This window comes from Salmo salar, chromosome 06 (genome assembly GCF_965601325.2).
Source record: "Salmo salar chromosome 06, fSalSal1, whole genome shotgun sequence".
Taxonomy (NCBI): Eukaryota; Metazoa; Chordata; class Actinopteri; order Salmoniformes; family Salmonidae; genus Salmo; species Salmo salar.
In genome coordinates this window covers 96,312,501-96,340,339 of record NC_138296.1, presented here as the reverse complement: position 1 = coordinate 96,340,339, position 27,839 = coordinate 96,312,501, and the positions used below count along the sequence as shown (strand labels likewise).

Here is a 27,839-nt window from a genome sequence, read left to right as displayed (position 1 = left end):
TGCGCACTGAAAGCCTGATGCGTGGGGCTGGTAGTGGAGGTACCAGACTGGATACACGCACCTCAGGACTGGTGGGAGGAGCGGGAACAGGATACACTGGGCCGTGAAGGCGCACTGGCGGTCTCGAGCGCAGTACTGGCACCACCCTTACTGGCTGGATGCCCGCTTCCCCCTGTCAAATGCGGGACTCTGGCACCGCGCACACCGGCCTGTGAATGCTCTGCCTCGACGCCGTGCGCATCACCCCATAGCACGGGACCTGACCAGTAACATGCTGCCTCTGGTATGCACGGGGAGTTGGCTTGGGGCTTAACCCTGGCCCAGCCAAACTACCCGGCAGCAAACGGAAGAAAACACACTGAAACAGGGAGGTTCTCCCTAAACTTCATCAATTACAAAGTTTCATTTTGTCGCAAAACATTTTGCTACGGTGTGCACTAATGAACAAGATCCTGATGAACCTTATCAAGGGATCATTCTGGAATATGTTTACAGCTGATAGAAGTCCTGTCACTTGCTTCCATCTCTTTTACTGTTTCTATATTAAAAATGTTCTGGAAAATGGCACCCTATTCACTATGTAGTGCACTACTTTTGACCAGGGCCTATAGGGTAGTGCCCTACTTTTGACCAGGGCCTATAGGGGTAGTGCCCTTGTTTTGACCAGGACCTATAGGGTAGTGCCCTACTTTTGACCAGGACCTATAAAGTAATGCGCTATGTAGGGAATAGGGTGCCATTAGGGAGGTAGCCTGTATTAACATTTATAAAGTATATTTTAAATAGTAAAGTATGAAGTAAAGATTTGTTTGTGTTTTGTCTCGGACCTGCAGGTCAGGAAGTGGAAGATGTTGAGCCGTCACCACGGCGATGCTAAGCAGAAGGAGGCGGAGTCTGAGGTGCATCTTGGGGGCGGCCCTTGGGGGGTGAGCACCAACCCCCAGCTGGCTAACCCTGTCATGCTGGAGTGCTGTGTCTGCAGTGGACCCTTTGTTAGCTACGCTCTGGAAGAGGCCTGGCAGCCACGGCAACGCACACAGGTATTGGGCTAGCCGCTAACAGCTAAATGCTAACTTTACCATGATAACACACACAGGTACTGGGCTAGCTGCTAACAGCTAAATGCTAACTATACCAAGATAACACACACAGGTGGGCTAGCCAATAATGGCTAACTGCTATCTTTATCTTGATAATGCACAAATCAAATATCGGTTGCCACAAGGTGTAGACTAACAGCGAAATGTTTACTTACATAATCGTCCCAACAACGCAGAGAGAAAAATAGAGAAATAATTTAAAAATAATAACACGAGGAATAAATACACACTGAGTAACGATAACTTGGCTATATACACAGGGTACCAGTACTGAGTCAATGATAACTTGGCTATATACACAGGGTACCAGTACTGAGTCAATGATAACATGGCTATATACACAGGGTACCAGTACTGAGTCAATGATAACTTGGTTATATACACAGGGTACCAGTACTGAGTCAATGATAACTTGGTTATATACACAGGGTACCAGTACTGAGTCAATGATAACTTGGTTATATACACGGGGCACCAATACTGCGTCAATGATAACTTGGTTATATACACGGGGTACCAGTACTGAGTCAATGAAAACTTGGTTATATACACAGGGTACCAGTACTGAGTCAATGATAACTTGGCTATATACACTTGGTACCAGTACTGAGTCAATGATAACATGGCTATATACACAGGGTACCAGTACTGAGTCAATGATAACATGGCTATATACACAGGGTACCAGTACTGAGTCAATGATAACATGGCTATATACACAGGGTACCAGTACTGAGTCAATGATAACTTGGCTATATACACAGGGTACCAGTACTGAGTCAATGATAACATGGCTATATACACAGGGTACCAGTACTGAGTCAATGATAACTTGGTTATATACACAGGGTACCAGTACTGAGTCAATGATAACATGGCTATATACACAGGGTACCAGTACTGAGTCAATGATAACTTGGCTATATACACAGAGTACCAGTACTGAGTCAATGATAACTTGGCTATATACACAGGGTACCAGTACTGAGTCAATGATAACATGGCTATATACACAGGGTACCAGTACTGAGTCAATGATAACATGGCTATATACACAGGGTACCAGTACTGAGTCAATGATAACTTGGCTATATACACGGGGTACCAGTACTGAGTCAATGATAACTTGGCTATATACACAGGGTACCAGTACTGAGTCAATGATAACTTGGCTATATACACAGGGTACCAGTACTGAGTCAATGATAACTTGGTTATATACACAGGGTACCAATACTGAGTCAATGATAACTTGGCTATATACACAGGGTACCAGTATTGAGTCCATGAAACTTAATGATATACAGGGGGTACACACAGGTGGGATAGCCACTAACTGTATCTTTATAACACACACAGGTGGGATAGCCACTAACTGTATCTTTATAACACACACAGGTGGGATAGACTCTAACTGTATCTTTATAACACACACAGGTGGGATAGACTCTAACTGTATCTTTATAACACACACAGGTGGGATAGCCGCTAACTGTATCTTTATAACACACACAGGTGGGATAGACACTAATTGTATCTTTATAACACACACAGGTGGGATAGACTCTAATTGTATCTTTATAACACACGCAGGTGGGATAGACTCTAATTGTATCTTTATAACACACACAGGTGGGATAGCCGCTATGTCACGGTTGTCGTAGGAATGAGCGGACCAAAGTGCAGCATGTGTGTCGTTCCACATTTTATTTATACTGCGAAACTATGCAATACATAAATAAACTGAATGACAAAAACAACAAACCGTGACGCAGAGGTGAAACATACACTACTCAAAATGTATCTCCCACAAACCCAGGTAGAACAAACACCAACTTAAATATGACCTCCAATTAGAGAAAACGATGACCAGCTGCCTCTAATTGGAGATCATCCCAAACACAGCCCAACATAGAAATACAAAACTAGAACAACCCAACATAGAAATACAAAACTAGAACATAACAACATAGAAAAAACTAAACTAGAAAACCCCCTGTCACGCCCTGACCTACTCTACCATAGAAAATAACAGCTTACTATGGTCAGGACGTGACAGTACCCCCCCCCAAAGGTGCAGACTCCGAATGCAACTACACAACAACAACAAAAAATAACAAAAAAAAGGGAGGGTAGGGAGGGTGACAAGTGTCTATGGCGGCTCTGGTGCAGTACTTAGAACCTTATCATCCAGCGGATCCTCCAGTAGAGGAGGCGGCTCTGGTTCGGGGCGTAACCCTGGCTCCGCCCGCTGATCCCTTCGCTTTTGTGTCACCGAACCGTGGATCATCACCGGAGGTTCTAGACTGCAGACCGCCGCTGGAGGTTCTGGGCTGCAGGCCGTTGCTGGAGACTCTGGGCTGCAGGCCGTCGCTGGAGACTCTGGGCTGGGGAACGTCGCTGGAGGGTCCGGACTGGGGAATGTCGCTAGAGGGTCCGGACTGGGGAATGTTGCTGGAGGTTCCGGACTGGGGAATGTCACTGGAGGGTCCGGACTGGGGAACGTCACTGGAGGTTTCGGACTGGGGAACGTCGCTGGAGGGTCTGCTCTGGGGAACGTCGCTGGAGGGTCCGGACTGGGGAACGTCGCTGCGGGTTCCGGACTGGGGAACGTCGCTGGAGGTTCCGGACTGGGGAACGTCGCTGGAGGTTCCGGACTGGGGAACGTCGCTGGAGGTTCCGGACTGGGGAACGTAGCTGGAGGTTCCGGACTGGGGAACATCTCAGGAGGTTCCGGAGTGTAGGCCGTCTCAGGAGGTTCCGGACTGTAAATCGTCACCGGAAGCTCTGTACTGGGAACTGTCGCTGGAAGCTCTGGACTGGGAACTGTCGCCGGAAGCTCTGGACTGGGAACTGTCTCCGGAAGCTCTGGACTGGGAACTGTCTCCGGAAGCTCTGGACTGGGAACTGTCGCCGGAAGCTCTGGACTGGGAATGCGCACTGGAGGCCGGATGTGTGGGGCTGGCACAGGTGGCGCCAGACTGGTGACACGCACCTCGGCAAGTGCGGGGAGCAGGAACAGGGCATACCAGGCTGGATAGACTCACTGGAGGCCGGGTACGTGGGGCAGGCAGAGGATATACTGGGCCGTGGAGGCGCACTGGAAGTCTCGAGCGTAGAGCTGGCACAACCCGTCCTGGCTGGATGCTTACTTTCGCCCGGCAAACGCGGGGCGCGGGCACAGGACGCACTGGGCTGTGAATACGCACTGGTGACACAGTGCGCAGAGCCGGCGGAGGATATCCTGGACCGAGAAAGTGAACTGGAGACCAGGAGCATTGAGCTGGCACCACCCTTCCTGGCTGAATGCTCAACCTAGCTCGACAAATGTGGGGCGCGGGCACAGATCGCACCGGGCTGTGAATGCGCACTGGCGACACAGTGCGCATCACCGCATAACACGGTGCTTAATTCTTCTCTTGCTCCCCACGGTAAGCACGGGGAGTTGGATCAGGTCTCCACCCTGACTCTGCCAATCTCCCCGTGTGCCCCCTCAAAATTATTTTGGGGGGCTGCCTCTCGTGCTTCCGTCGTTGCCGTGACTGTTCCTTGTAACGTTGTCGTTCCTCCCTCGCTGTCTCCACCTGCTTGCATGGCAGGGTCTTGTCCCCTGCCATTACCTCCTTACAGGTCCAGGACGTCCTCCACTCTTTCCTCTCCCAGGCCCAGGATCCCTGCTCCTCCTGGGCACGCTGCTTGATCCTTTTGTGGTGGGACATTCTGTCACGGTTGTCGTAGGAATGAGTGGACCAAAGTGCAGCGTGTGTGTCGTTCCACATTTTATTTATACTGTGAAACTATGCAATACATAAATAAACTGAATGACAAAAACAACAAACCGTGACGCAGAGGTGAAACATACACTACTCAAAATGTATCTCCCACAAACCCAGGTGGGACAAACACCAACTTAACCTCTCTTGGGTATGTGGGACGTGTCCGTCCCACCTGCGGGACACACTATTCAACAGCCAGTGAAATAGCAGGGCACCAAATTCAAAACGACAAAAATCTCATAATTCAAATTTCTCAAACATAGAACTATTATATCCCATTTTAAAGATAAGATTCTCGTTAATCCAACCACATTGTCCGATTTCAAAAAGGCTTTACGGAGAAAGCATAGCATTAGATTATGTTAGCAAATCACCTTGACAAGAAAAACCACACAGCCATTTTCCACGCAAGGAGAGGCGTCACAAAAACCAGAAATACAGCAAAAATGAATCACTAACCTTTGATGATCTTCATCAGATGGCACTCATAGGACTTCATGTTACACAATACATGTATGTTTTGCTCGATAAAGTTCATATTTATATCCAAAAGTTCCATTTTACATTGGCCCGTAATGTTCAGAAATGTTTTTCCTTCAAAAACTCCCGGTGAATGAGCACAAAAATGTATAGAAATACTCACCATAAACGTTGATAAAATATTAATCTGTTAATCAAAGAATTATAGATGAACATCTCCTTAATGCAACCGCTGTTACAGATTTCAAAAAAGCTTCACGGGGAAAGCACACTTTGCAATAATCTGAGTACGGCGTTCAGAAAACAACATCAGGCAATACAGATACCCGCCATTTTGGAGTAATCTAAAATCATAAATAGCATTATAAATATTCACTTACCTTTGATGATCTTCATCAGAATGCACTCCCAGGAATCACAGGTCCACAATAAATGTTGTTTTGTTCGATAAAGTCCATCGTTTATGTCCAAATACCTCCTTTTTGTTAGCGCGTTCAGTAAGATACTCCAAATGTAGGAAGCGCTCTGAAAATTTCACGACGAAAAGTCAAAGAAAGTTTTATTTACGTTCGTAGAAACATGTCAAACGATGTATAGCATCAATCTTTAGGGCTTTTTTAACATAAATCTTCAATAATATTCCAACCGGACGATTCCAATGTCTTCAAAAATGTAATGGAACACAGCTACCTCTCATGTGAACGCGCGCCACTGAACTCATATTCTTTTCTGAGTCACCAACTTACCGGCCTTCTCGTTCGCTCTCTGTTAACTGTAGAAGCCTGGAACAACATTCTAAAGACTGTTGACATCTAGTGGAAGCCTTAGGAAGTGCAAAATGAACCCTAAGTTACTGTATACTGTAAAGGCAATCACTTGAAAAAACTACAACCTCAGATTTCCCACTTCCTGGTTGAATTTTTCTCAGGTTTTTGCCTGCCATATGAGTTCTGTTATACTCAGAGACATCATTCCAACACTTTTAGAAACTTCAGAGTGTTTTCTATCCAAATCTAATATGCATATCCTACCTTCTGGGCCTGAGTACTAGGCAGTTTAATTTGGGCACGCTTTTCATCCAGAATTCCGAATGCTGCCCCCTACCCTAGTGACCTCCAATTAGAGACAACGATGACCAGCTGCCTCTAATTGGAGATCATCCCAAACACAGCCCAACATAGAAATACAAAACTAGAACAACCCAACATAGAAATACAAAACTAGAACATAACAACATAGAAAAAATGAAACTAGAAAACCCCCCTGTCACGCCCTGACCTACTCTACCATTTTTTTAGAAAAAAAATAACAGCTTACTATGGTCAGGACGTGACACGCGGTGAGATCTTGCATGGAGCCCCAGGCCGAGAGAGATTGACAGTTCTTTTGTGTTTCTTCCATTTGTGAATAATCGCAACAACTGTTGTCACCTTCTCACCAAGCTGCTTGGCGATGGTCTTGTAGCCCATTCCAGCCTTGTGTAGGTCTACCATCTTGTCCCTGACATTCTTGGAGAGCTCTTTGGTCTTGGCCATGGTGGAGAGTTTGGAATCTGATTGATTGATTGCTTCTGTGGACAGGTGTCTTTTATACAGGTAACAAACTGAGAATAGGAGCACTCCCTTTAAGAGTGTGCTCCTAATCTCAGCTCGGTACCTGTATAAAAGACACCTGGGAGCCAGAAATCTTTCTGATTGAGAGGGGGTCAAATACATATTTCCCTCATTAAAATGCAAATCATTTTATAACATTTTTGACATGCGTTTTTCTGTATTTTTTTGTTGTTATTCTGTCTCTCACTGTTCAAATAAACCTAACATTAAAATTATAGACTGATCATTTCTTTGTCAGTGGGCAAACGTACAAAATCAGCAGGGGATCAAATACTTTTTTCCCCTCACTGTATGTTAAATGGAGAGAGTGATTGACCACCTCACTTAGAAGTATGCAAAAATATTTCCCTCTCTGTCTTTCTCTCTCGTCCGCCCTCATTCCATAATGTGAGAGATACTTTCCCAATATTTTTTTTTTTTACAAAAATCCTTTATAAATGATTAATGAAGTCCTAATTTTGGCATTGTCATGGATATCGCAGCTCCTGCAGTTCCCTCAGCTAAGCTCAGTCAACATACACACTGCAGAGACACAGAGAGAGACGCACACTGCCCGCAAAATGAGGTACACACAGAGAGAGAGAGAGAGAGAGAGGTAGAAGAAGAAGAAGACAGGCTATGTGCACACTGCCCGCAAAATGAGGTGGAAACTGAGCTGCACTTCCTAACCTTCTGCCAAATGTATGACCATATTAGAGACACATATTTCCCCCAGATTACACAGATCCACAAAGAATTCGAAAACAAATCAAATGTTGATTCTATTGGGGGAAATACCACAGTGTGCAATCACAGCAGCAACATTTGTGATCTGTTGCCACAAACACCATATTTATATTTATCTATTTTCCCTTTAGTACTTTAACTATTTGCACATCGTTACAACACCGTATATAGACATAATATGACATTTGAAATGTCTTTATTCTTTTGGAACTTTTTAAGTTGAATGTTTACTGTTAATTTTATATTGTTTGTTTCATTTTTGTTTATTAGAGAGAGAGAGAGAGAGAGAGAGAGAGAGAGAGAGAGAGAGAGACAGAGAGAGAGAGAGAGACAGAGAGAGTGAGAGAGAGAGAGAGAGAGAGAGAGAGAGAGAGAGAGAGAGACAGAGAGAGACAGAGACAGAGACAGAGACAGAGAGAGAGACAGAGACAGAGACAGAGAGAGAGAGAGAGAGAGAGAACCAGAGGTGCACTGTATGAACAACATGTAACAGGTGGTAATTGCAGTCTGTAACTCCAGAGGTGTAACAAATCAAATGTATTTATATAGCCCTTCTTACATCAGCTGATATCTCAAAGTGCTGTACAGAAACCCAGCCTAAAACCCCAAACAGCAAGCAATGCAGGTGTAGAAGCACGGTGGCTAGGAAAAACTCCCTAGAAAGGCCAAAACCTAGGAAGAAACCTAGAGAGGAACCAGGCTATGAGGGGTGGCCAGTCCTCTTCTGGCTGTGCCGGGTGGAGATTATAACAGCACATGGCCAAGATGTTCAAATGTTCATAAATGACCAGCATGGTCAATTAATAATAATCATAGTAGTTGTCGAGGGTGCAACAAGTCAGTAACACAAGAGTAAGTGTCAGTTGGCTTTTTCATAGCCGATCTTTGAGAGTATCTCTACCGCTCCTGCTGTCTCTAGAGAGTTGAAAACAGCAGGTCTGGGACAGGTAGCACGTCCGGTGAACAGTTTAGGGTTCCATAGCTGCGGGCAGAACAGTTGGAACTGGAGCAGCAGCACGGCCAGGTGAACTGGGGACAGTAAGGAGTCATCAAGCCAGGTAGTCCTGAGGCATGGTCCTAGGGCTCAGGTCCTCCGAGAGAAAGAAAGAAAAACAGAAAGAGAGAATTAGAGAGAGCATATTTAAATTCACACAGGACACCGGAAAAGACAAGAGAAATACTCCAGATGTGACAGACGGACCCTAGCCCCCCGACACATAAACTATTGCAGCATAAATACTGGAGGCTGAGACAGGAGGGGTCAGGAGACACTGTGGCACCATCCGATGAAACCCCCGGACAGGGCCAAACAGGTAGGATATAACCCCACCCACTTTTCCAAAGCACAGCCCCCACACCACTGGAGGGATATCTCCAACCACCAACATACCATCCCGGGACAAGGCCGAGTATAGCCCACAAAGATCTCCGTCACGGCACAACCCAAGGGGGGGGCGCCAACCCAGACAGGAAGACCACGTCAGTGACTCAACCCACTCAAGTGACGCACCCCTCCCAGGGACGGCATGGAAGAACACCAGTAAGCCAGTGACTCAGCCCCTGTAATAGGGTTAGAGGCAGAGAATCCCAGAGGAAAGAGGGGAACCGGCCAGGCAGAGACAGCATGGGCGGTTCGTTGCTCCAGCCTTTCCGTTCAACTTCACACCCCTGGGCCAGACTACACTTAATCATAGGACCTACTGAAGAGATGTGTCTTCAATAAAGACTTAAAGGTTGAGACTGAGTCTGCGTCTCTCACATGGGTAGGCAGACTATTCCTTAAAAACGGAGCTCTATAGGAGAAAGCCCTGCCTCCAGCTGTTTGCTTAGAAATTCTAGGAGCAATTAGGAGGCCCGCGTCTTGTGACCGTAGCGTACGTGTAGGTATGTACGGCAGGACCAAATCGGAAAGATAGGTAGGAGCAAGCCCATGTAATGCTTTGTAGGTTAGCAGTAAAACCTTGAAATCAGCCCTTGCCTTAACAGGAAGCCAGTGTAGGGAGGCTAGCACTGGAGTAATATGATCAACATTTTTTGGTTCTAGTCAGGATTCTAGCAGCCGTATTTAGCACTAACTGAAGTTTATTTAGTGCTTTATCCGGGTAGCCGGAAAGTAGAGCATTGCAGTAGTCCAACCTAGAAGTAACAAAGGCATGGATTAATTTTTCTGCGTTATTTTTGGACAGAAATGTTCTGATTTTTGCAATGTTACGTAGATGGAAAAAAGCTGTCCTTGAAACAGTCGTGATATGTTCTTCAAAAGAGAGATCAGCGTCCAGAGTAACGCCGAGGTCCTTCACAGTTTAATTTGAGACGACTGTACAACCATCAAGATTAATTGTCAGATCCAACAGAAGATCTCTTTGTTTCTTGGGACCTAGAACAAGCGTCTCTGTTTTGTCCGAGTTTAAAAGTAGAAAGTTTGCAGCCATCCACTTCCTTATGTCTGAGACACAGGCTTCTAGCGAGGGCAATTTTGGGGCTTCACCATGTTTCATTGAAATGTACAGCTGTGTGTCATCCGCATAGCAGTGAAATTTAACATTATGTTTTCGAATGACATCACGCAAGAGGTAAAATATATAGTGAAAACAATAGTGGTCCTAAAACGGAACTTTGAATAACACCGAAATTTACAGTTGATTTGTCAGAAGACAAACCATTCACAGAGACAAACTGATATCTTTCCGACAGATAAGATCTAAACCAGGCCAGAACTTGTCCATGTAGACCAATTTGGGTTTCCAATCTCTCCAAAAGAATGTGGTGATCGATGGTATCAAAAGCGGCACTAAGATCTAGGAGCACGAGGACAGACGCAGAGCCTCGGTCTGACGTCATTAAAAGGTCATTTACCACCTTCACAAGTGCCGTCTCAGTGCTATGATGGGGTCTAAAACCAGACTGAAGCGTTTCGTATACACTGTTTGTCTTTAGGAAGGCAGTGAGTTGCTGCGCAACAGCTTTTTCTAACATTTTTGAGAGGAATGGAAGATTCAATATCGGCCGATAGTTTATTATCATTTCTGGGTCAAGATTTGGCTTTTTCAAGAGAGGCTTTATTACTGCCACTTTTAGTGAGTTTGGTACACATCCGGTGGATAGAGAGCCGTTTATTATGTTCAACATAGGAGGGCCAAGCACAGAAAGCAGCTCTTTCAGTAGTTTAGTTGGAATAGGGTCCAGTATGCAGCTTGTAGGTTTAGAGGCCATGATTATTTTCATCATTGTGTCAAGAGATATAGTACTAAAACACTTTAGTGTCTCCCTTGATCCTAGGTCCTGGCAGGGTTGTGCAGACTCAGGACAACGGAGCTTTGGAGGAATACACAGATTTAAAGAGGAGTCTGTAATTTGCTTTCTAATGATCATGATCTTTTCCTCAAAGAAGTTCATACATTTATTACTGCTGAAGTGAAAGCCATCCTCCATTTGCGAATGCTGCTTTTTAGTTAGCTTTGCGACAGTATCAAAAAGAAATTTCGGATTGTTCTTATTTTCCTCAATTAAGTTGGAAAAATAGGATGATTGAGCAGCAGTGAGGGCTCTTCGATACTGCACGGTACTGTCTTTCCAAGCTAGTCGGAAGACTTCCAGTTTGGTGTGGCGCCATTTCCGTTCCAATTTTCTGGAAGCTTGCTTCAGAGCTCGTGTATTTTCTGTATACCAGGGAACTAGTTTCTTATGACAATTTTTTAAACGTTTTTAGGGGTGCAACGGCATCTAGGGTATTGTGCAAGGTTAAATTGAGTTCCTCAGTTAGGTGGTTAACTGATTTTTGTCCTCTGACGTCCTTGGGCAGGCAGAGGGAGTCTGGAAGGGCATCAAGGAATCTTTGGGTTGTCTGAGAATTTATAGCACGACTTTTAATGCTTCTTGGTTGGGGTCTGAGCAGATTATCTGTTGCGATTGCAAATGTAATAAAATGGTGGTCCGATAGTCCAGGATTATGAGGAAAAACATTAAGATCCACAGCATTTATTCCATGGGACAAAACTAGGTCCAGAGTATGACTGTGGCAGTGAGTAGGTCCAGAGACATGTTGGACAAAACCCACTGAGTCGATGATGGCTCCGAAAGCCTTTTGGAGTGGGTCTGTGGACTTTTCCATGTGAATATTAAAGTCACCAAAAATGTGAATATTATCTGCGATGACTACAAGGTCCGATAGGAATTCAGGGAACTCAGTGAGGAACACTGCATATGGCCCAGGAGGCCTGTAAACAGTAACTATAAAACAGTTGCTTTGTTTTTGATAAATTGAAATTTGCTATCGTAAATGTTAGCAACACCTCCGCCTTTGCGGGATGCACGGGGGAAAAGGTCATTAGTGTAACTAGGGGGTGAGGCCTCATTTAACACAGTAAATTCATCAGGCTTAAGCCATGTTTCAGTCAGGCCAATCACATCAAGATTATGATCAGTGATTAGTTCATTGACTGTAACTGCCTTTGAAGTGAGGGATCTAACATTAAGTAGTCCTATTTTGAGATGTGAGGTATCACAATCTCTTTCAATAATGGCAGGATTGGAGGAGGTCTTTATACTAGTGAGATTGCTAAGGCGAACACCGCCATCTTTAATTTTGCCCAACCTAGGTCGAGGCACAGACACGGTCTCATTGGGGATAGCTGAGCTGACTACACTGACTGTGCTAGTGGCAGACTCCACTAAGCTGGCAGGCTGGCTAACAGCCTGCTGCCTGGCCTGCACCCTATTTCATTGTGGAGCTAGGGGAGTTAGAGCCCTGTCTATGTTCGTAGATAAGATGAGAGCACCCTTCCAGCTAGGATGGAGTCCGTCACTCCTCAACAGGCCAGGCTTGGTCCTGTTTGTGGGTGAGTCCCAGAAAGAGGGCCAATTATCTACAAATTCTATCTTTTGGGAGGGGCAGAAAACAGTTTTCAACCAGCGATTGAGTTGTGAGACTCTGCTGTAGAGCTCATCACTCCCCCTAACTGGGAGTAACAACGAATGCTTGTTAAATGCTTGTTACAAAGTTTCCAATAGCATCTCAACGCACCATATTTCAGCCAACACAAACCACATGAATAAATGTTAGCCAATTAAAAACCGACCATGTCATTGACAAAACTCTGCAATAAAGGGCTCTGGAGTCTGATGCCCAGGCCCAATGGCAAAAAGGGGTTCAGAAACGGTTCACATCAAAACAAATATTTTTAATTGTTTCATCATTTAACGTTTGACATTTGGGTCAATTACTTTAACCATCAATAAAAATAAAACATTTGACACAGTTAAAAGTTCTGGTTAAAATTGTGAGTCTATTAAGCTTCTTTAAATAATGGTTTAGAAATGCATTTAAAATGGTAATAAGGCAAACTCTTATTCCATCATGTAACCTTGCAAGAGTTTCACTGTTGAAGAACAGTCTCACTGTTGGATGGGATGTTGCAGTTATTTATCTATCCAAGGAATTAAGACATCATGTCAAGATCTTAATGATTTATGTATTCACCAGATGACTGATAGGGGGCGCTGTGTTGAAGCCACTTTGCCTCCTTCTTCTTCCACCATTGTAAAAAAATAATAATGTATTAATGTTTACATTCGTTTTTTGCCACATTTATTATATTACATAAGCCTTCATGTATACTTTTGAATTATAAAATATATAAAAACAAAATGTTTGTTACCTGTCCCCACTATCACAACAAAAATACATTAATACATGTCATTTTGTCCTTGGAAACATTGAAATGAAAAACTGTAGAATTGCATTCATTGCTATGGAGGACTGCTCCTACTGGGGAGAGCCAATAATGGCAAACCAGTGGCTTCAAAGCCTCTCAATGGCCAATACATAACACATAACATCAGCAATCCACAGTTCATTGTAATATCTGCCCAACACGCTCGATATAACATCAAACGTGCCTACATGTGTTAACACTAATGTCATGCAACAGTGCGCCAAGAACGGGGCCAAGAGCAATGTCAGTGTGCAAAATCCAGACAAGAAACTATGTTGTAGGTTAAAAACATCAATACAGGAGAGAGAAAGAATGTTTTCCATGGAATTTGTTTAGCTTTTTTGGATACATAAATTCTGTTGGACAATTTAGCATAGGTAGTTAGCTGCCATTTTTGTTGGGCCTACCAACTAGGCTAGCCAGCTAGCATCTACAGGATAGACTTTCCATATTGTATTGGTCACATACACATGGTTAGCAGATGTTAATGCGAGTGTAGCGTAATGCTTGTGCTTCTGGTTCCGACAGTGTAATAATATCTAACAAGTCATCTAACAATTTCACAACAAAATATATGGATGAGTGATGGCCGAGCGGCATTGGCAAGGTGCAATAGATTATATAAGGTACAGTATATACATATGAGACGAGTAATGTAAGATATGTTAAAATTAATAAAGTGGCATTATTTAAAGTGGCTAGTGATTAATTTATTAAAGTGTCCAGTGATTGGGTCTCAATGTAGGCAGCAGCCTCTCAATGTTAGTGAAGGCTGTTTAACAGTCTGATGGCCTTGAGATAGAAGCTGTTTTTCAGTCTCTCGGTCCCAGCTTTGATGCACCTGTACTGACCTCGCCTTCTGGATGATAGCGGGGTGAACAGGCAGTGGCTCAGGAGGTTGATGTCCTTGATGATCTTTTTGGCCTTCCTGTGTCATCGGGTGGTGTTGGTGTCCTGGAGGGCAGATAGTTTGCCCCCGGTGATGCGTTGTGCAGACCTCACTACCCTCTGGAGAACCTTGCGGTTGTGGGCGGTGCAGTTGCCGTACCAGGCGGTGATACAGCCCGACAGGATGTTCTCGATTGTGCATCTGTAAAAGTTTGACAGGGCTTTAGGTGACAAGCCAAATCCCTCTGCTGTTTCCTGAAGTCCACGATCATCTCCTTTGTTTTGTTGACGTTGAGTGAGAGGTTGTTTTCCTGACCCCACACTCCGAGTGCCCTCACCTCCTCCCTGTAGGCCGTCTCATCATTATTGGTAATCAAGCCCATGCAATCAGTTTTTTTTTCTTTCAATTAGCTAGCACGCTAGGTAGCTAGTTTTCTTGCCTTGACTAGCTAGCTAAAGCTGGCAAATATGATATGATCGCTACTCGCTAGCTTACTAGCTAGCTAGCGTTAGCTGGGCTCAATGGTCTTATCCTCCCTGAGCCTTGTTGTCAGGGTATGTTTCCCATGGATATTACGTGAGACACACCTAGCATGTCAACGTTAGCTAGCTACCTACTTGTATCAAAACACTGAGTAATGTTAGTTAATTTTCATTGTAGCTAAACACTAGCTAACTTATTAGTGTTGGCAAGTGCTATTATTGTTGGTGGGATAACACAACAACTAGCTAGTTAGCTAGCTAGGCCTAGCTAACTATATAAATCACGGTGATGCTAGCGAACTGGCAGGTTGTCATGGTGATGATAACTAGGGGTAATGTAGAGTGTCTATGCTAAATTGTCATCCATTCTACTTCTCTACCACAGATTCCCACAAGGTCTCAGACTCCAGGATGGGAAATGTTTACAAGAAGGAAACAGACGAAGACAGTCGGAGACAGAGTTGTCGATTTCCATTGTTTCTTGAAATGTTAAAAAGGGAAGAAAAAGACAGACCCATTTTTCTAAATGAGCTATTTAGGCTAATCACCATACTGTAGACTACTCATCATACTGTAGGCTAATCACCATACTGTAGGCTACTCATCATACTGTAGGCTACTCACCATACTGTAGGCTACTCATCATACTGTAGGCTAATCACCATACTGTAGACTACTCACCATACTGTAGGCTACTCATACTGTAGGCTAATCACCATACTGTAGGCTAATCACCATACTGTAGGCTAATCACCATACTGTAGGCTACTCATACTGTAGGCTACTCACCATACTGTAGGCTACTCATCATACTGTAGGCTACTCACCATACTGTAGGCTACTCATCATACTGTAGGCTAATCACCATACTGTAGGCTACTCATACTGTAGGCTAATCACCATACTGTAGGCTACTCATACTGTAGGCTAATCACCATACTGTAGGCTACTCATCATACTGTAGGCTACTCACCATACTGTAGGCTACTCATCATACTGTAGACTACTCATCATACTGTAGGCTACTCATCATACTGTAGGCTAATCACCATACTGTAGGCTAATCACCATACTGTAGGCTACTCACCATACTGTAGGCTACTCACCATACTGTAGGCTAATCACCATACTGTAGGCTACTCACCATACTGTAGGCTAATCACCATACTGTAGGCTAATCACCATACTGTAGGCTACTCATCATACTGTAGGCTACTCATCATACTGTAGGCTACTCATCATACTGTAGGCTACTCACCATACTGTAGGCTACTCATCATACTGTAGACTACTCACCATACTGTAGACTACTCCCAATACTGTAGGCTAATCACCATACTGTAGGCTAATCACCATACTGTAGGCTAATCACCATACTGTAGGCTACTCATCATACTGTAGGCTAATCACCATACTGTAGGCTACTCATCATACTGTAGGCTACTCATCATACTGTAGACTACTCACCATACTGTAGACTACTCCCAATACTGTAGGCTAATCACCATACTGTAGGCTACTTACCATACTGTAGACTACTCATCATACTGTAGGCTACTCACCATACTGTAGGCTACTCATCATACTGTAGGCTAATCACCATACTGTAGGCTACTCACCATACTGTAGGCTACTCATCATACTGTAGGCTACTCACCATACTGTAGGCTAATCACCATACTGTAGGCTAATCACCATACTGTAGGCTACTCATCATACTGTAGACTACTCTTCATACTGTAGGCTACTCATCATACTGTAGGCTAATCACCATACTGTAGGCTACTCACCATACTGTAGGCTACTCACCATACTGTAGGCTACTCACCATACTGTAGGCTAATCACCATACTGTAGGCTACTCATCATACTGTAGGCTACTCATCATACTGTAGGCTACTCACCATACTGTAGGCTACTCATCATACTGTAGGCTACTCACCATACTGTAGGCTACTCATCATACTGTAGGCTACTCATCATACTGTAGACTACTCATCATACTGTAGACTACTCATCATACTGTAGGCTACTCATCATACTGTAGACTACTCATCATACTGTAGGCTACTCACCATACTGTAGGCTACTCATCATACTGTAGGCTACTCACCATACTGTAGGCTACTCATCATACTGTAGGCTACTCACCATACTGTAGGCTACTCATCATACTGTAGGCTAATCACCATACTGTAGGCTACTCATCATACTGTAGGCTACTCATCATACTGTAGGCTACTCACCATACTGTAGACTACTCATCATACTGTAGGCTAGGCTACTCATCATACTGTAGGCTACTCATCATACTGTAGACTACTCATCATACTGTAGGCTACTCATCATACTGTAGGCTCATCATACTGTAGACTACTCATCATACTGTAGACTACTCATCATACTGTAGGCTACTCATCATACTGTAGACTACTCACCATACTGTAGACTACTCACCATACTGTAGACTACTCACCATACTGTAGGCTCTCACCATACTGTAGGCTACTCACCATACTGTAGGCTACTCATCATACTGTAGGCTACTCACCATACTGTAGGCTACTCACCATACTGTAGACTACTCACCATACTGTAGGCTACTCATACTGTAGGCTACTCACCATACTGTAGACTACTCACCATACTGTAGACTACTCATCATACTGTAGGCTACTCATCATACTGTAGACTACTCACCATACTGTAGGCTACCTACCATACTGTAGGCTACTCATCATACTGTAGGCTACTCACCATACTGTAGGCTACTCACCATACTGTAGGCTACTCATCATACTGTAGGCTACTCACCATACTGTAGGCTACTCATCATATTGTAGGCTACTCATCATACTGTAGGCTACTCATCATACTGTAGGCAAGGCTACTCATCATATTGTAGGCTCATACTCATACTGTAGGCTACTCACCATACTGTAGTCTACTCACCATACTGTAGACTACTCATCATACCGTAGGCTACTCATCATACTGTAGACTACCCTTCATACTGTAGGCTACTCATCATACTGTAGGCTACTCATACTGTAGGCTAATCACCATACTGTAGGCTACTCACCATACTGTAGGCTACTCACCATACTGTAGGCTACTCATCATACTGTAGGCTACTTCTACTGTAGGCTACTCACCATACTGTAGGCTACTCATCATACTGTAGGCTACTCATCATACTGTAGGCTAATCACCATACTGTAGGCTAATCACCATACTGTAGGCTACTCATCATACTGTAGGCTACTCACCATACTGTAGGCTACTCATACTGTAGGCTACTCACCATACTGTAGGCTACTCATACTGTAGGCTACTCATCATACTGTAGGCTAGGCTACTCATCATACTGTAGGCTCATCATACTGTAGACTACTCATCATACTGTAGGCTACTCATCATACTGTAGACTACTCACCATACTGTATGCTACTCAGCATACTGTAGGCTACTCACCATACTGTAGGCTACTCATCATACTGTAGGCTACTCACCATACTGTAGGCTACTCACCATACTGTAGGCTACTCACCATACTATAGGCTACTCACCATACTATAGGCTACTCATCATACTGTAGACTACTCACCATACTGTAGGCTACTCACCATACTGTAGGCTTCTCATACTGTAGGCTACTCATCATACTGTAGGCTACTCATCATACTGTAGGCTACTCATACTGTAGGCTACTCATCATACTGTAGGCTACTCATCATACTGTAGGCTACTCACCATACTGTAGGCTACTCATCATACTGTAGACTACTCACCATACTGTAGGCTACTCATCATACTGTAGACTACTCACCATACTGTAGACTACTCACCATACTGTAGGCTACTCACCATACCGTAGGCTACTCATCATACTGTAGACTACTCACCATACAGTAGGCTACTCATCATACTGTAGGCTACCTATCATACTGTAGACTACTTCTACTGTAGGCTACTCACCATACTGTAGGCTACTCATCATACTGTAGACTACTCACCATACTGTAGACTACTCATCATACTGTAGGCTACTCACCATACCGTAGGCTACTCATCATACTGTAGGCTACTCACCATACTGTAGGCTACTCATCATACTGTAGGCTACTCATCATACTGTAGGCTACTTCTACTGTAGGCTACTCACCATACTGAAGGCTACTCATCATACTGTAGGCTACTCACCATACTGTAGGCTACTCATCATACTGTAGGCTACTCATCATACTGTAGGCTACTCATCATACGGTAGGCTACTCACCATACTGTAGGCTACTCATCATACTGTAGGCTACTCATCATACTGTAGACAACTCATCATACTGTAGACTACTCACCATACTGTAGGCTACTCACCATACTGTAGGCTACTCACCATACTGTAGGCTACTCATCATACTGTAGGCTACTCAACATACTGTAGGCTACTCATCATACTGTAGGCTACTCATCATAGTGTAGGCTACTCATCATACGGTAGGCTACTCACCATACTGTAGGCTACTCATCATACTGTAGGCTACTCATCATACTGTAGACTACTCATCATACTGTAGACTACTCACCATACTGTAGGCTACTCACCATACTGTAGGCTACTCACCGTACCGAAGGCTACCCACCTGACTGTAGGCTACTCATCATACTGTAGGCTACTCATCATACTGTAGGCTACTCACCATACCGAAGACTACTCACCATACTGTAGGCTACTCATCATACTGTAGGCTACTCATACTGTAGGCTACTCACCATACTGTAGGCTACTCATCATACTGTAGGCTACTCATCATACTGTAGACTACAGATTTGAGCTTATTGTGGGGGGAGGAGCTTCATGTGGGGGGGAGGAGCTTGATGTGGGAGGGAGGAGTTTCATGTGGGGGGAGGAGCTTGATGTGGGGGGAGGAGCTTCATGTGAAGGGAGGAGCTTGATATGGGAGGGAGGAGCTTCATGTGGGGGGGAGGAGCTTGATGTGGGGGGAGGAGCTTGATGTGGGGGAAGGAGCTTGATGTGGAAGGGGAGGAGCTTGATGTGGGGGGAGGAGCTTGTTGTAGGGGGGAGGAGCTTGATGTGGGGAGGGGAGCTTGATGTGGGGGAGAGGAGCTTGATGTAGGGGGGAGGAGCTTGATGTGGGGAGGGGAGCTTGATGTGGGGGGAGGGGCTTGATGTAGGGGGGAGGAGCTTGATGTGGGGAGGGGAGCTTGATGTGGGGGAGAGGAGCTTGATGTAGGGGGGAGGAGCTTGATGTGGGGGGGAGCTTGATGTGGGGGGGAGGAGCTTGACGTGGGGGGGAGGAGCTTGATGGGGGAGGCCTTGATGTGTGGTGGGTGTGTTTTAAATGGGAAGGTGCACAGTCACAGCAGAAGAAGTGAAGGAGACAACAAGCGCACATAAATGCTAATAAAAATTGAGAAAAAAATTGATTCTTGCAAAACAGGCATTTCAAATATCATGCTAAAATGTCAATTCAAATGAATTCGATATATCGCCTAGTATCTGAATACCCATAAAACTATCGTTATTGATGTGAAGTGCCTTAGCTTTCATGACTAATACAAATAAGGAAGGGCTAATTGGACATCCTTGTTTAATTCCATGTCTACTATCGAATCTTTGTGAGGTTCCATGGGATAACGTCACATAACTGCTACTATTTGAAAATATTGACCAAAACCAACAAAAAAAAGGAAGTCTCAAAAATAAAAGAATGTTCAATTGTATCAAAAGTCGACAAATAAAATAAAGCTATCTTCAATAGCTCCTTGTAGTCTATCAAGTCCAATACTAGTCAGATATTATTACATAATGTGTCTGCCCTTCATAAAACCAGACTGGAATCAGATATGAATAAAAATATAGGTATTCATATTTTTTTACCTCAACTAACCTGTACCACCGCACATTGACTCTGTACCGGCACCCCCTGTATATAGCCTCCACATTGACTCTGTACCGGTACCCCCTGTATATAGCCTCCACATTGACTCTGTACCGGTACCCCATGTATATAGCCTCCACATTGACTCTGTACCGGTACCCCCTGTATATAGTCTCCACATTGACTCTGTACCGGTACCCCCTGTATATAGTCTCCACATTGACTCTGTACCGGTACCCCCTGTATATAGCCTCCACATTGACTCTGTACCGGTACCCCCTGTATATAGCCACCACATTGACTCTGTACCGGTACCCCCTGTATATAGCCTCAACATTGACTCTGTACCGGTACCCCCTGTATATAGTCTCCACATTGACTCTGTACCGGTACCCCCTGTATATAGCCTCCACATTCACTCTGTACCGGTACCCCCTGTATATAGCCTCCACATTGACTCTGTACCGGTGCCCCCTGTATATAGCCTCAACACTGACTCTGTACCGGTACCCCTTGTATATAGCCTCCACATTGACTCTGTACCGGTACCCCCTGTATATAGCCTCCACACTGACTCTGTACCGGTACCCCCTGTATATAGCCTCCACATTGACTCTGTACCGGTACCCCCTGTATATAGCCTCCACATTGACTCTGTACCGGTACCCCCTGTATATAGCCTCCACATTGACTCTGTACCGGTACCCCCTGTATATAGTCTCCACATTGACTCTGTACCGGTACCCCCTGTATATAGCCTCCACATTGACTCTGTACCGGTACCCCCTGTATATAGCCTCCACATTGACTCTGTACCAGCACCCCCTGTATATAGCCTCCACATTGACTCTGTACCGGTACCCCCTGTATATAGCCTCAACATTGACTCTGTACCGGTACCCCCTGTATATAGCCTCCACATTGACTCTGTACCGGTACCCCCTGTATATAGCCTCCACATTGACTCTGTACCGGTACCCCCTGTATATAGCCTCCACATTGACTCTGTACCGGTGCCCCCTGTATATAGCCTCAACACTGACTCTGTACCGGTACCCCCTGTATATAGCCTCCACATTGACTCTGTACCGGTACCCCCTGTATATAGCCTCCGCACTGACTCTGTACCGGTACCCCCTGTATATAGCCTCCACATTGACTCTGTACCGGTACCCCCTGTATATAGCCTCCACACTGACTCTGTACCGGTACCCCCTGTATATAGCCTCCACATTGACTCTGTACCGGTACCCCCTGTATATAGCCTCCACATTGACTCTGTACCGGTACCCCCTGTATATAGCCTCCACATTCACTCGGTACCTGTACCCCCTGTATATAGCCTCCACATTGACTCTGAACCGGTACCCCCTGTATATAGCCTCCACATTGACTCTGAACCGGTACCCCCTGTATATAGCCTCCACATTGACTCTGAACCGGTACCCCCTGTATATAGCCTCCACATTGACTCTGTACCGGTACCCCCTGTATATAGCCTCCACACTGACTCTGTACTGGTACCCCCTGTATATAGCCTCATTACCAACCGGTACCCCCTGTATATAGCCTCCACATTGACTCTGTACCGTAACACCCTGTATATAGCCTCCACATTGACTCTGTACCGGTACCCCATGTATATAGCCTCCACATTGACTCTGTACCGTAACACCCTGTATATAGCCTCCACATTGACTCTGTACCGGTACCCCCTGTATATAGCCTCCACATTGACTCTGTACCGGTACCCCCTGTATATAGCCTCCACACTGACTCTGTACCGGTACCCCCTGTATATAGCCTCCACATTGACTCTGTACCGGTACCCCCTGTATATAGCCTCCACACTGACTCTGTACCGGTACCCCCTGTATATAGCCTCCACATTGACTCTGTACCGGTACCCCCTGTATATAGCCTCCACACTGACTCTGTACCGGTACCCCCTGTATATAGCCTCCACATTGACTCTGTACCGGTACCCCCTGTATATAGCCTCCACACTGACTCTGTACCGGTACCCCCTGTATATAGCCTCCACATTGACTCTGTACCGGTACCCCCTGTATATAGCCTCCACACTGACTCTGTACCGGTACCCCCTGTATATAGCCTCCACATTGACTCTGTACCGGTACCCCCTGTATATAGCCTCCACATTGACTCTGTACCGGTACCCCCTGTATATAGCCTCCACATTGACTCGGTACCTGTACCCCCTGTATATAGCCTCCACATTGACTCTGAACCGGTACCCCCTGTATATAGCCTCCACATTGACTCTGTACCGGTACCCCCTGTATATAGCCTCCACATTGACTCTGTACCGTAATACTCTGTATATAGCCTCCACATTGACTCTGTACCGTAATACCCTGTATATAGCCTCCACATTGACTCTGTACCGGTACCCCCTGTATATAGCCTCCACATTGACTCTGTACCGGTACCCCCTGTATATAGCCTCCACATTGACTCTGTACCGTAACACCCTGTATATAGCCTCCACATTGAGTCTGTACCGTAATACCCTGTATATAGCCTCCACACTGACTCTGTACCGTAACACCCTGTATATAGCCTCCACATTGACTCTGTACCGTAATACCCTGTATATAGCCTCCACATTGACTCTGTACCGTAATACCCTGTATATAGCCTCCACACTGACTCTGTACCGTAACACCCTGTATATAGCCTCCACATTGACTCTGTACCGTAATACCCTGTATATAGCCTCCACATTGACTCTGTACCGTAATACCCTGTATATAGCCTCCACATTGACTCTGTACCGTAATACCCTGTATATAGCCTCCACATTGACTCTGTACCGTAATACCCTATATATAGCCTCCACATTGACTCTGTACCGGTACCCCCTGTATATAGCCTCCACATTGACTCTGTACCGGTACCCCCTCTATATAGCCTCGTTCTAGTTTTTTTTATTGTGTTACTTTTTATAATTTTTTTTACTTTAGTTAATTTGGTAAATATTTTCTTAACTCTTCTTGAACTGCACTGTTGGTTAAAACCTCTTGAGGATACCCTAGGATAGGGGGCGCCACAGCGCATTTTGAAAAAAAATCGTTCCCATTTTCAACGGCCTACTAATCAAACTCAGAAGCTAGGGCATGCATATACTTATTATATATGGATAGAAAACACCCTAAAGTTTCTAAAACTGTTTGAATGGTGTCTGTGAGTATAACAGAACTCAAATGGCAGTCAAAACCCCGAGACCGATTGAAACAGGAAGTGGAATTCAGAATTGTGGACTCGACTTCTCATCTTTCCCTATAAATCACACCGTTAACCATGGTTCAGTGAGCACTTCCTATTGCTTCCACTAGATGTCGCCAGTCTTTTCACAGTGGTTTGAGCCTTATACAGTCGAAACTCAGTGAATGAGAGTCATTGGAAATTGGTCACAGGGGATGGGCCATCACCATTATGACGCCGGCGGCCATGTCTACCCCCACCTTTGGAAACGGTTTGAAAGACAATTAAATCATCCCCCTCGAATCTTATTGGCTCTCTTGGTGTTACAGGCCCTGAAGATTAATGTTTTACAACGTTTGACATGTTTGAACGAACCTACAGGCGGGAGAATAATTTTATCCGAAACTTCAGCCCTGCGCACATCGGAGAATTTGGAGAGAGCCCAAGGACGCGCTACCAACAGCAGGCTAATGGAACGTGAAGTATGGACTTTTTCGACCGAAAATACATCTGTTGTGGACCTGGGATTCTTTCTGATGAAGACAACTAAAGGTAGGCGATTATTGACAATATTATACAAGATGAGATGTGACATGCGATTGTTCCAAGATGGCGCCGAGCTCTGTATATTAGCTCATTTTCTGAGTATCGCATCTCCTTTTATCGCAAAGTGTGATTACCCAGGAAAGTTAATTTAAAATCTGGTATGACAGGTGTTCTCAAGAGATATTCATCTATAAATGTTAGATTGACAATATAAATTTAAAAAATCGTTATAGGATAGTAATTTAGGGAATTGTAGCATTGTTTCCCGGGACGCATTTGAGGGGAAATTCGTTAGTCAACGTCAGACGCCGATGTAAAATGCTGTTTTTATATATAAATATGACCTTTATTGAACAAAAGAATGCATGCATTGTGTAACATGATGTCTTAGGTGTGTCATCTGATGAAGTTTGTAAAAGGTTAGTGCTGCATTTAGCTGTTTTTTGGTTATATGTGATGCAAGTGGTTGGTCGGAAAATGGCTATGTTGCTGCTTTTTACGATGGACTCATCTAACATAATCTAATGATTTGCTTTTCCTGTAAAACCTTTTTGAAATCGGACGACGTGGGTCGATTCAGGAGAGGTGTATCTATAAAAAAAAAATATATATATATATATTTTTTTTTAATTATGATTTTTTGTTTATGCTAATTGGCGATATGATTTTTCGCTGGATTTTGATCCCGCTGACGGGATGAGACGCTGAAGAGGATAAGGGATTATAAGAAAGCATTTCACGGTAAAGTCTACACCTGTTGTATTCAGCATTTCACAGTAAAGTCTACACCTGTTGTATTCAGCATTTCACGGTAAAGTCTACACCTGTTGTATTCAGCATTTCACGGTAAAGTCTACACCTGTTGTATTCAGCATTTCACGGTAAAGTCTACACCTGTTGTATTCAGCATTTCACGGTAAAGTCTACACTTGTTGTATTCAGAATTTCACGGTAAAGTCTACACTTGTTGTATTCAGCATTTCACGGTAAAGTCTACACCTGTTGTATTCAGCATTTCACGGTAAAGTCTACACTTGTTGTATTCGGGGAGATGTGACTAATAAAGTTTGATTTGATATGTCTGCAATTCATAAAACCAGACTGGGTATCGTTAATGACTTGGTCAAGACCTTTTTTATTTTTATTTTACTATTTCTGCAAAGTCGGATGCTAGTAGCTATCCATCATTGTTCATTAATGGGATTAGTTTTGAATTTTCTATCATCATGGGATCTTTTGTTTTGGTTTGGGGATTACAGAAATAAGGCCTTGTGCATAGAGACATCCAGGACCCCCTAAATCAATTACCTCCTTAAAGACATTAAATATAAATTAAACAATTATCCTCCTAATAATTCCCTGGAGATTAAATGTTGTTCTCTTTTAATTTACTGATGCATTTTTTATATAAATACATTAATCTCAGGACTTTTTTGAAGTCTTCAACTATGAACATTGCATAGTCTTTGACAGAGTCTAGACAGGCAAATATACGGCATCCTTAGTAGGACAGACTTGGGGAGTGGAGACATTTACTGTCTATTTATCTTATGAAAAGAGAGTAAATTCAGATATTTTTTTCCCTCTAAATTGTAAAAGTACTTTGTGTTTTTTTTCTCACTTCCTACATTCAGTCGAGTTGTAGTTGTAAAGAAAATAATTAATCAAGGTCCTCCATGGAGATTAGATACAATATTTCCTTAAATTTGTCTTACCCCATCTTACATTTTACGTCATTTAGCAGACGCTCTTATCCAGAGCGACTTACAGTAGTGAATGGATACATTTCATTTCATGCATTTTTTTGTTGTTGTACTGGCCCCCCGTGGGAATCGAACCCACAACCCTGGCGTTGCACACACCATGCTGGCGTTGCAAACACCATGCTCTACCAACTGAGCCACAGGGATTTCTTTACCTCACTTCATGGCTGTGTGTCGTATTTCAAACTTCATTAATTCCCAATATTTCCCATAAGACATAGTAAATAGATCAGTTTTTCTAAAATGTTCTCGTATAATATCTTTGTCATCCATCTTGAATTTATCATCTCATCCCAACAGCCTACTACTGAGTTTGCAATAACTCTGATAATTATTTAACTTTTATAATCAGTAACAACAGTTGATTTAATGGATACTTTGACTATTTTCTAATGAATTAGAAAAATCAACCAGAAGTAAAATTTTTTGACTGTCTGGACATGTCCTTGTTAGACCAAATGAAGTCCTATTTAATCAGGATATTTAGATCTTCATCTGGCAACACGTATATTATTCAACTCAAGATGATTAGTGATGGGTTTATTAGGATGGGATCTACGTCAATCATCACATTAGAAACATAACTAAAATCCCCCCCCATCTAGGATCATTTTTATATCTTGAAGTACATTTTTTAACTCTATTACGCTCATCTTCAAATTCTTGAAATAATATCCTGTTGTTTTGTTTGTTGTTGGATGCATAGATATGTCCCTAATAACCAAAGTAGCCTTACTCAAATGGGAGACACTGTGTAGCTTTTACAATAAGGAGTTAATCGCCCGAAAGCAGTGTTAGCATGCCAGTTCTCAGGTTAGTCTTATCTCATTCAAGTGTTCTGGTTTTAGTCTTTACAACAAAAGGCAGCTTTTCACCCACTAATTAGGCAGTGTTTTCCAGTTCCAGCTCTTAGGCTCTGGCTCTTTGTCAAGTGTTCTAAAATGGCCGCCCTTCTTTCCCATCCATTATCACTCTTGCACCTTCCTTTCGATCTTCAGCCACTATCGACAGCACAGCTTCTCCCGTGTCACTTTGTCCGCAGAAGGTCAGATTCTCTGTGAACCTCAACTTTTGCTTGATGAGGAACTCACAGTTGTTCGCTCGCATCCAGAGAAGATCCCGTGTAGATCTGTTGATGAACGGGATGATGGTTGTCCTCGGCCTCTTGTCTTGATCCTTGAGTCTTCCCAAACGATTAACGATGTCCACATCTTCCTGAAGTTCGGCTTTGGATTGGGGAATGACAGATCTCAACAACTCTAGAATGACAGCTCTACAGATGTCAACAACTCTAGAATGACAGCTCTACAGATGTCAACAACTCTAGAATGACAGCTCTACAGATGTCAACAACTCTAGAATGACAGCTCTACAGATGTCAACAACTCTAGAATGACAGCTCTACAGATGTCAACAACTCTAGAATGACAGCTCTACAGATGTCAACAACTCTAGAATGACAGCTCTACAGATGTCAACAACTCTAGAATGACAGCTCTACAGATGTCAACAACTCTAGAATGACAGCTCTACAGATGTCAACAACTCTAGAATGACAGCTCTACAGATGTCAACAACTCTAGAATGACAGCTCTACAGATGTCAACAACTCTAGAATGACA

The 27,839-nt window shown here is 43.9% G+C and overlaps 1 protein-coding gene across 2 annotated transcripts in view; it reads left to right on the top strand.

The window, feature by feature from the left end:
- The first annotated feature begins 837 nt into the window (after positions 1-837).
- The window catches only part of LOC106593510 (serine/threonine-protein kinase Sgk1), a 53,717-nt gene continuing 26,715 nt past the window's right edge, over positions 838-27,839 (top strand). For both annotated transcript variants that reach the window (XM_082977099.1, XM_082977101.1), the window contains exon 1: positions 838-1,040. In XM_082977099.1, coding sequence (XP_082833225.1) covers positions 849-1,040 — 192 coding nt within the window. In that variant the 5' untranslated portion in view covers positions 838-848. The remainder of the gene's footprint in view (positions 1,041-27,839) is intronic.